We start from the raw sequence: 11,163 nt of genomic DNA, 5'->3' as shown, positions 1-11,163 counted from the left end.
TTAAGCCATATGCATCTTGATGTCTCAAGTGTCATTTGTACAAGAAAGTATACATTTTCCTTTTGTGCTGAATGAGTGTATAGAGTGTAATATATCTGACATACTCACTGCAAAATAACCTGTCAGAAGAATTATTTCAAACGTTTATCTTAAACAATGCTGCACACGTTCTGCATGCACAAGAATGCACGGGAAGAGAGTGAAGTTGGCAGATTGTAGAGAAGGTGTTTTGTTGTGTTCTGTTTTGCTTTGGAAGAATCGTTTGTTCCAGATCTAACAGTAAGTGTGATAGATCACGACGTGGCACACAGAGGGGTTTGTGTGTGTGTGTGTGAGAAGCTCAGGGTGCCACTGAGCACACTGTAAGATCTTATGAATATTCAGCATTTCTACGGCTAGTGCATCACAAATTAAGAATTTCTGTGCATGTGTGTGTATCTTATCAACACTCGCTGCTGGCCCTCTCCTCATGTGAGCCATATCTCTAGTTTACTCAGCCTTAAAGGAGAATTCCGGTCGATTTCAACCCGTAGATCTGTTGTTTGTAAATCAGGAGTACTGTCAGTAGCGAGAAAAACGAAAACAAACGGTGCCGCCTACACCGAGTTATCCTCCTGCTAGATTTTGCACCCAACAGTTTTAAACAAGGCTTAAACAGGGCAAGTTTTAAATGTGTTTTTAGCCTCTAAACATGTTCGAAATGCCATTACTAGTGCTTAGCCATGTGCAGTTATTCCTTACGAGGGAACACAGCGAATTTGACGGCAGTAGATGTGACAGAAAGGCATAAAAGTTGTGTTAATCCTTACCTCTGTTTATGTACTGCTTTCCGGTCAAGTCTCCACCAATCAAGTGCCGATCTCATACAATTCAATATTCCAAAATGTATTTTTTCCACAAAAAAACGATTTGCCGAGGTCCTGTCCATAGTAATGAGCATATATCAACAGGCTGTAACCTGACACAACAGTGAAGCAGAACTGACATACAGTTCAAGAGTTCAGGAGCTCATTTGCATAGGTAACCTAACAACGGCGGAGCCTGCCTGTCGGCAGAAGCAGGGAGGAGCTCACAGAGCTGGCAGACGGAGCTTGGAGTTAAATCAGGACTAATGAGAAAATGCTTTGAGTTTGTGCCTTTCCAAATTGCGGCAACCAAATGAAGAGATATTTGAGCTTGAGCTTTCACCGTCTACAACCTCCGCAGCCGGGAGATTTTACAGTTATGGCTGGTTGCACTTGATGCGGGTACATGGTGGTGCTCGTGTGGATACTGTATCGCAATGACCACCGAGGAAGAAAGCCTGTGCTGTAAGGATACAGCCTGGTCTGGACAGGTCAACGGACATTGTTTCGCCCATACAGAGAGGTTTCCCCATCTGATCTATAAGGATGATCTAACCGGACAGACCTGATGGCCAGCTGTCTAATGAGTGAGTACAACCTAGCCTAACTTAACTTAACCTTTCGTGACTCTGTCTAGCTTAGGTACATTTGTTTTTAGTTGTAAATACACATTCAAATCACTAATCAAAACACACCTCTTCAGATTAGCTTTCCACATACAATAATCTTACATTTCTCACCAGATAGTTACTGTTTTTATTGTTTTTAATTGCTTCTAAATATGCTTGTTGTATGTGTTGGTTTTATTGCTAATCTGTTTTTAATGTGATATATGTGCTAGTAAGTGTCTTTGAGTATGATGAAAAGCCCTCTATAAATGAAATGTATTATTATTTATTATAAATAAATGCCTCACTTCTTTAGTGAAATAACCAAAGCTCGCCCTCTCCCCCCCCCAGCCAATGCAGACTCGTGGCCTACCGGGTGATTCTGGAGTGGGTTCTGAGAGGAGAGCGCCTTGGCCGGGGCACCAGAAGAACATTGCCTACCTGTGTTATAGCAGCGACCAGACAAGAGTACCCCTCCACAACTGGAAGTTACACAGGATTCATTTTCTGAGTCAAAAACTATGATTTCTAGTAATACTTGGTATGGCCATTACTAGGAATAAACAAAGCAATTGCACAGTTCTATTAGGAAAACGTAAGAATATGTATATTGTACAAGTAAAGTTGAATAAGTAAATTGTAAGAATAAATAAATTGTAAGAATAAGTACATTGTACAGATCTATACTGCACCTGTCTGTTATAGTGGTTTTATAATATAACAATACACATTACATTTGTGCTTTTATGTCTTTACTTCAACAAAAAGGAAATAACAATATCACAATCTAGACACAATGAATGTAAAGTATGTACAGTACAGTGTGGGGTTTTATACATAATCATGCTGCAGCATAGTCTGAAGTGTACAAAGAAAAAATAGTTCAGTACTCTTTTCCTAGGCCTAGAACATGCTCTTATAATGTGACCTGGCTTGAGCAACCAGTTCACTCTTATCCAGCAGAGGAACTGGGGCTATGTTACAAAGCAGTCGCCTTCTTCTCTGTCCATGACGGGGTAAGGGTTTTTTTCTTCTGTGGACTTGAAACAACTATTTTGAAACTGGCTGGATGACCAGCTGGACGCCTTCTTGGGAGTTGACTGTGGCACTGCAGCTAATTCTGTCTCTATGTCACTGGATGGTGTCCCCTAAATAAGTAAGAAGGAGAAAGAGCATTGTAGTCAGACTCAATGGCCAAAACAGTAACATTGAGGATGCATCTATCATAATCAGTGTTTGGTGTAAGGCAATTACAGTAATATATAAATGTTGGCTGTAACGCAGTAATATAAATCATTACTAATTACATGTCGGTAATATCATACACGGGTCTCAGTAACGGGAGTTACAACATTTAGTGTTTTTTTTTTTTTCAAGAATTCACCAACACCATGAAACATTTCTTCACAGAAAAAAAAGTGAGAATTACAATAGCCTTGGAAAGTATAAATCATAAAGACGTTACCTCCAATTTGTCTGCAGCTGGTCTTTTCGCTTTAGGAATGGCATTTTCCTTCAGATACCGGGACGCTCTTTTCGGTGAAGTCAATGTTCGCTGCAAACACGGTAATCTCTCTCATGTAGCTAACGTTATCAAGGGAGCTGAAGTGCAACCAGCCACCACCGTAAAATCTCCCCGCTGCGGAGGTTGTAGACGGTGAAAACTAAAGTATTTCTTCATTTGGTTGCCGAAATTTGGAAAGGCACAAACTCGAAGCATTTTCTCATTAGTCCTGATCTAACTCCAAGCTCCGTCTGTCAGCTCTGTGAGCTCCTCCCTGCTTCTGCCGACAGGCAGGCTCCGCCGTTGCTAAGTTACCTATGCAAATGAGCTCCTGAACTCTTGAACTGTAGGTCAGCTCTGCTTCACTGCTGTGTCAGGTTACAGCCTGTTGATACATGCTCATTACTATGGACAGGACCTCGGCAAATCGTTTTTTTGTGGAAAAAATAAATTTTGGAATATTGGATTGTATGAGATCGGCTCTTGATTGGTGGGGACTTGACCGGAAAGCAGTACATAAACAGAGGTAAGGATTAACACAACTTTTATGCCTTTCTGTCACATCTACTGCCGTCAAATTCGCTGTGTTCCCTCGTAAGGAATAACTGCACATGGCTAAGCACTAGTAATGGCATTTCGAACATGTTTAGAGGCTAAAAACACATTTAAAACTTGCCCTGTTTAAGCCTTGTTTAAAACTGTTGGGTGCAAAATCTAGCAGGAGGATAACTCGGTGTAGGCGGCACCGTTTGTTTTCGTTTTTCTCGCTACTGACAGTACTCCTGATTTACAAACATAGAGCTACGGGTTGAAATCGACCGGAATTCTCCTTTAAGCTCTGGTCCAAGTCACTCTAAATCTTATGGGTGCTGTCTAATCTGTGGGTGTTGTCGACAATGGACATTTTGCATTAGTGTTTTATTTTGTCGGGTAGAATAGGTTTGTAAATCAAGCTCACTGTTCACTGTTTCCAATTAAGGTAAAATTCACTCAAAACAAGCGTTCATAATGACAATAAATAAACAGAATAATTCCCAAATGCACTGGTGCAAAAATACTGTGTAAAGTTGAACCTGATTCAACTTTACAATGTGAATAGAATAAAATAGAATGAGCAGCACTTCAGGCATTTATTTGTGTCAGACCAAAATCATTCTGTTGTTAGCACTGTTTATTTAAAACATTATGTAACTGTATTTTGTTGACATAGCTTTTATTCTCTCCTGTTGACATCAAATTAAAGCTCATAAAACACACTTTCACATTATTCAGTACCTAATGAATTATTTTTGATGAATTTTGTTTGATTTCATTAGATGCAGATCCTTGAAAAATGAATAACATTTTGAATAATTAATCATAACATTTCATTTGGGTTTGAATATGTATATTCCTATTATGTGAGAGTCTGTATAGTATTTTTATGACTGTAGCTGTTTTGCTATTGTGAGAGTCTAACCACTATTACAGAGACATTCATTTTATTGTCTGCAAGAGTATGTAAGGCACCAATATTCAGTTTGAGAATAATTTCTAATATTGTACATGTAGACATACAAAAATAGTTAGAAATATCTAACTATTTTTGGTTACTTTCTGTATTTCTTACACTCCAATGCTATTGTTCAAATAATCAATTCAGAGATTTCACACACTTTACTATACTTATATCACTCATCACATTGTGTTTGTGTGTAAAGGAGGGATGAGGTTGTATTGTTATTTGTCACTGTCTCAACATGCAAAGATAACTGACAGCAGCTGGGACAACATGTATGTAAAGCTCCCCTTTTCAGTTTGTGTTCACATCATGGCTGCTGGCTGGTGTGTCATCCATCCACTCAGTTTAGTAACGGCCCATTTGGCTCACTCACCTGCTCTCACAGGTTTTTCTTGCCGCACTTGTTTTATTCCCTTTCATCAAAATGCTTGCATTAATCAATTTATCTTGCATCCTCCTCTCTTCTCTTCTCTTCTCCACCTTTCTATCTTTTCTATTTTTTTCCATCAATTTTTTCTTCTCTTTTCAGGAAAACATCAACATCGATGAAGCAGCTAACTGTTTGGTTAAACACATCATTGCCAGTGAGAATGACATGCTCCAATCAGAAGTCCCAGACACCATCACCCCCCAGTTAGAGAAGGACAAAGGCGGGACATGCTCCTCCTGCTTTAGATCCCAGTAATAGCCCCTGGCAGTTGGATATTCTTTTGTATCTCATTACACACAAAGTCGAGTTTGTCTGTGAGCAGGAGACAGAGGGAGAACTACTTTGGCTGTTTTTTTAGGAAGCATGTATAGGCGCCAGCTCTTTTCCTGTCTGGTAACTTGGGTTGGGTGAGTGGATGACAGACAGGCAGCTGGCTCAAGAAATGAAGACAGAAAGCGAGAAAGAGAGATGGATGCAGCTGTGTGCTTGTCAAAGACAAGGTCACCCTCTGGGCGACTTCAAGCCTTGACACTGCCACTTCAGTTACCATGGAGACACCACAGTTAATGAACACATGAACAGAAAGATTGCAGCAAATCACTGTATTTCTGTATAAAGGTCCATGGAGGTGATCTCTATTCAATAACCACATTAGGTGTTTCTTTTTTTCCCTCCTTCTCTTGCCCACTCTTTTTTTGGTCTCTGCTTGTTTCTTTCTCCTCATTCAGTTTCTTTTTAGTTTTTCACATGCCATTCTGGGCTAATAAGCAGGCGAAAAAGCACATTTATATATAGTTTTCCTCCAGATAACCAAAGCAATTCAATCTCAGTCCTGATAACACTACAGCTACATTATTAGATATATAATTTCTTTAAATCTGGTTTCATTTATTTTATTTTATTTTACTTTGTCATTCTTTTCTTGACTTCCGTCATGTACATCTGGTGGCTCCAATAATGTATATCAGATTATATTGATGTCATTAAAGTGCCTTTTCTAATACAAATGATTGTATTCAATGCCTTCAATAGAAATATTCACTACATATTTTATTTTTAAGTGCACTTAAGGTATGTATGGCTTTACTTTTCATCACTGAGGTGGAATTCCACTCATTCCCATGGCAACATATTCAAAATACTATGATAATATTGTTTCCATTTTAATTCAATGGTTTTATATTACATTTATATTCCACTGTTCAATATTTGTAATATTTGTAATTATGGGATAAATGCATATATATAACATGTAAATATTATATACAGTATAATGAGATAGATTGTAGAACCAAAGATGTATCCAGTTCTCAACATGTTGAAATGAATAAACCATAGCTTTACTGACTTATGTCTGGATGTGATTTAATGCTATAATCTTCACATCCAGGTGTTTTCAATCACTCTGGCTGTTCAGACCAACACTGGTATAGGTGGAACTAGTCCTGCCCTCACAGGTGCAACTAATTAACAGGACAGGTCTAATCAGGCAGCAGTGAAAACACCTGGGTAAGTGGACAACATTTCAGCGTCAGTGTCACTCTTTTGCCTATAACCTAAACTGACATGTAAAACACACTTTTTCTAACATACATGTACAGTGGATTTTGTGTTTATGTTTAAAGGTCCCGTGACATGGTGCTCTTTGGATGCTTTTATATAGACCTTAGTGGTCCCCTAATACTATATCTGAAGTCTCTTTCCTGAAATTCAGCCTTGGTGCAGAATTACAGCCACTAGAGCCAGTCCCACAATGAGCTTTCCTTAGGATGTGCCATTTCTGTGTCTGTAGCTATTGTGGAGGAGAGAGGGGGCGGTAAGGTGGAGGGAGGGGTGAGGGGGTGTGTGGCCTTGACCAACTGCCACTTTGCTCGTTTAAAAGCCATGATGTCTCTCTCTTATGGCCTCATAAGGAGCAGATTCCAGATCGGCCCATCTGAGCTTTCATTTTCTCAAAGGCAGAGCAGGATACCCAGGGCTTGGTTTACACCTATTTCTAGCCACTGGGGGACCATAGGCAGGCTGGGGGAACGCATATTAATGTTAAAAAACCTCATAAAGTGAAATTTTCATGCCATGGGACCTTTAAAGGTAGATTAATTTCATTATTATTTCATTTGTTTTAAGAAAGCAGATTTCACTCTCCACCACGTCTGTGTCCCCATAGACAGTTCATCCAGATATTGTATCCTATACACCGAAATTTAGGTGGGGCTCCAGCGGAGAACAATATTATTTATATGGGTCCCTGATCCAATGAAAATCAATTTTAAAGCGTTCATATCTCTAGGCAGTTATTTTGTTTTAGGGTTGTGACCAAAACACGCTTGATCGACATCCCCCTATTATTTTTCTAGCTAAATCACTAAAAAGCTTTTAGCTGTTATAAAGAAGAAGAATAAAATGCTCAGCCTTGTTATGATCCACATTAAAAAAAAACACACAGAAGGAAACATTTTGCGACCAGCAGCTTCACAACCAATCAGGTCAGATGTCCTTTGCTTAAGTAGTTAATTAATGCACCATTCTCTGAATCATTCACTGTTACAATCAGTAAACGTACAACATGATTTGTGCTCAAAGCTACATCATTATTTCTGGATCTATGTACATGATATGCACATGATCTACATGATAAATAGTACATTAGTTTTGGAAGGTGGCTACTAAAAATCGGACAGCAACATATCGTTTCAAATTCACAGATTTAATCAAAGCACAGCAAATTCAAATGTAATGCAATTCAGATATCTTCTTCTGGCACTAAACCACATAAATTATTTCCAATGTCTCTCTTTTTTTAAAGACATTTAAGACTTGAGGAGAAACATTCCTCCATTCCTGTTAGAAGAGGATTATGTTTTTCTCGCAGTATGTGTTACCGGTCACTCTCGCTAATATGCTGAAAATCCGCTTTTACAAAGAAAAAGTCCAGATTCCAGTAGGTCTTGTTTGTTGATTTAATGTTTTCGGTGACCTGCCTCCGATCTGCCATGTGACAGCAGCCAGCCAGCACTACACCGTCTTACCTTCACACTAAGTTCCACTGCAGACATCAGACAATTATCTGAAAATACTCTTTTGAAGGTCATGACATAGCATACTGTCCCTTGAATGTCTTGATACTGATGATAATTTCTTTGAGAACAAATATAGCTTCCAGTTGGGACTTGTGGCTGCTAAGCAAAGAATAAGTAAACCGGGGGTTGACTACACTGCCAGACTATTTTCGGTTGTTAATTAGCTAGTTTCAGCGATTTAATATGAAAAAAAGCAATCACACAAAGAAGACCCAAGATCAGGGCTATATAAATTAGATTAATTCATATATGCTTTTTAAATCCAGTGACAGATTTAAGTACGATGTTGCTTGATTTGTACCAAAACATTTCTGTCCAGTTACCCAACCTTTTTCAGCCTTTTGCCTCCACCAGACCTCTCCTTACTCCTGACACTCTGTCTAATTAACGGCCTCAGAAGATAACGTTTTGTGCCTCGCTTAACACTGGTTTCTTTTCATCCCAGTGACACAAAGACACAATCTATTATTGGTTCAGAGGTGAGGGCATGCACTGGAGAAAGACGATGGCACTCTCTGATTTGTATTAATTGGATCGGATTGTCAGCATTGATGTAACAATTTGTGAGAGAAAAACACAGGGCAGAAGGAACAGCGAGAGATGTTGTGGGCATTTTCCTCTGGTGTGTGTCAGAAGCCGACCCCCTTCTCTGCACACACACACACGCACACACGCGCACACACACACACACACACACACACACACTCGCTCACTGCTGGTCTCTAAGGCAACAGGCTGCTGAGAGACTGATAGAGTTGTTTCTCTTTACTTACAGGCCCTGTCTTTTTAGTTCTTCTTGATTCCTTTCCCATATTAGAGGGAAAGAAGAAAAAAGGAGAGAGAGAGAGAGAGAGAGAGAGAGAGAGAGAGAGAGAGAGAGAGTGAGAGACTATAATCACAAGACTTCTCAGTCATACAGGATAAGGAGAAAATAAGCTGCACGTGATTTCAGGATGAATTAAAGGGCTTTCTCTTTCCCTCTTTCTCACACACTCACTAACTTACACACTCACAAGTGGACATTTTACATAATGCACACAACTTTACCTGTCAGTGCTGTTACAATTATTGTGTTTTAAATTGTATGTAATGTTCGCAATAGCCTTTAGCTTGAGTTTGCAAGGATTTCTGTGCAAGAAGAAATCTTCCGGAGGTCCAAAAAGTGCACAAGCACACATTGTGAATTCAGCTACTTTTTCTTAAATGAAAAAGTGCCCTTTGAAAATGAAATGCCATTTATTTTGCAGCATTGATACCTAAGCATAAATAATAAAATGTCAAGAGCGTGGCAATAACACAGCTACAGTGAAAATACAGGCACTGAGTTGAGTTGAATTGCTACTATATGATCGATAAACATTGAGAGAGGTGTTGGAGTGGAGGCTGTGGCAGGCGTAATCTGGCTGTGAATGAAACACCCGGTAAAATGGGATCGATAGCAGGAGCCAGGGGAGACTTTGGATGAATGAAAATAGCGGCTGCACCTCCAACTTTGATCGAATAGTGTGAGGGTTTGTCTGTGTGCGTCTACGTGTGTGTGTGTGTGTGTGTGTGTGTGTGTGTGTGTGTGTGTGTGTGTGTGTGTGTGTGTGTGTGTGTGTGTGTGTGTGTGTGTGTTACCTCACAGCAGCAGTTTTAAATGGAGTGCTATGTGGAATATCAAAGACTTAGTCTAGATGACTCCACGGACGGAGAGATAATATGCTTCAGAACCTGACCCAGGTCCCACACACACACACACACACACACACACACATATGCAAATGTACTATTGATTACACTTGAGGATTTGTTTACATTTGCAGCAGGGACACAGATATGTAGGACTTGATACTTTTTGGACCATTTTGCCACCACTACCAACCTTTGCACTTTTAGATTTGATGCCAATTACACACCTGTTGTATAAAAGGAGTGGTTGTTTAATAAGGTCATTCAAATGTCAATGCAAATTAGTAGATATTTACTTTATTTGTTAGTCAGTGTGTGTCAGTTGATATCAGTATCTGAATCATCTAAAGGTAATGCTAAAATTAGACAAATTAAATGAGGCAAGCATTTGGAGAGGATGGTTGTGAAAGCACAAAGATAAAACAGAGGATACCAAGAGTGATTCCAGTTCTGTGTCTGTAGCAATGTAACAGTCTTCCCCCATCATTTCTCTGCCTCAGCATCCTGAGACATATTAATGGAATTACATGTCATTTAGCTGACATTACATGTCATTTAGCTGACATTACATTACATGTCATTTAGCTGATGCTTTTATCCAAAGCGACTTACAATTGCTAGATATGCCAGAGGTCGCATGCCTCTGGAGCAACTAGGGGTTAAGTGTCTTGCTCAGGGACACATTGGTTGATGTATCGCAGTGGGAATCGAACCCAGGCTCTCCCACACCAAAGGTATGTGGCATACCCACTGCGCCATCAGTTATCATGTTGGAAGTCGCTGTTATTCTTCCCTTGAACTCACTGACACAAAAATAAAAAGGGCCAGTTAAGAACTGCACATAATCACAACTGGAGTTATTTCAGGTAATTATCATTTCTGTTTTGTGTCTACCCCCTGATGGACTTTAAATACAGAATAAAAGGCTATTTACAATGTAATGTACTAACAGCTGGTCTAAAATACACAATAATGTACTCTGACCAGCACAAAGAAGTCATTTCTTTGAGATGTTTATGCACAAAGATAAAGATGGACAACAACACAGGCGGTTTCTCCTCTAAAAGCGTAGCCAGGTCCTCCTTAAACGTGATGAAGTTCAACTACTTTGTTATCGTCACACCAGGATTTAGCTGCTTTCTTTTTTTTGCAACGCTTTTATTGCTGACGACAAGCAGAGTAGCCTTATTTCCACCTAATTAACATTACTGTCAGACAAAAAAAAACATCTTAAAGTCACTGGATGAACACATTTCTGATCCTTTCAGAGAAAAGATACCTTTAGAATCTTAATTCCATTCCCTGGCTTCAAGAACGGCCCCCTTATTTTTTAACAGTACACATTACGAAAGGAAAAGGATATGAATGCCATAATCTATTGTTACAATAAAAGACTGAAAATCCCTGAAGAATTCAGTGACTTGTCTGTGTATAGCTTCCTTTCAAGCTATGTTAGAGTTTGACTTTTATTCATCGACAAACTTTAAAATGGTCAGGGTTTTCAGTAAACTGACTCCTATTAAG

The 11,163-nt window shown here is 39.3% G+C and overlaps 1 protein-coding gene across 1 annotated transcript in view; it reads left to right on the top strand.

The window, feature by feature from the left end:
• The window catches only part of rab38a (RAB38a, member RAS oncogene family), a 12,690-nt gene extending 6,455 nt beyond the window's left edge, over positions 1–6,235 (top strand). Inside the window, exon 3 of the mRNA XM_028574640.1 lies at positions 4,988–6,235. Coding sequence (XP_028430441.1) covers positions 4,988–5,143 — 156 coding nt within the window. The 3' untranslated portion in view covers positions 5,144–6,235. The remainder of the gene's footprint in view (positions 1–4,987) is intronic.
• The last annotated feature ends 4,928 nt before the right edge of the window (positions 6,236–11,163 follow it).

The sequence above is a fragment of the Perca flavescens genome, chromosome 3 (genome assembly GCF_004354835.1).
Source record: "Perca flavescens isolate YP-PL-M2 chromosome 3, PFLA_1.0, whole genome shotgun sequence".
In the NCBI taxonomy this organism is placed as follows: Eukaryota; Metazoa; Chordata; class Actinopteri; order Perciformes; family Percidae; genus Perca; species Perca flavescens.
The sequence above is the reverse complement of the archived record's forward strand: the minus strand, read 5'-3'. Positions and strand labels throughout refer to the sequence as shown.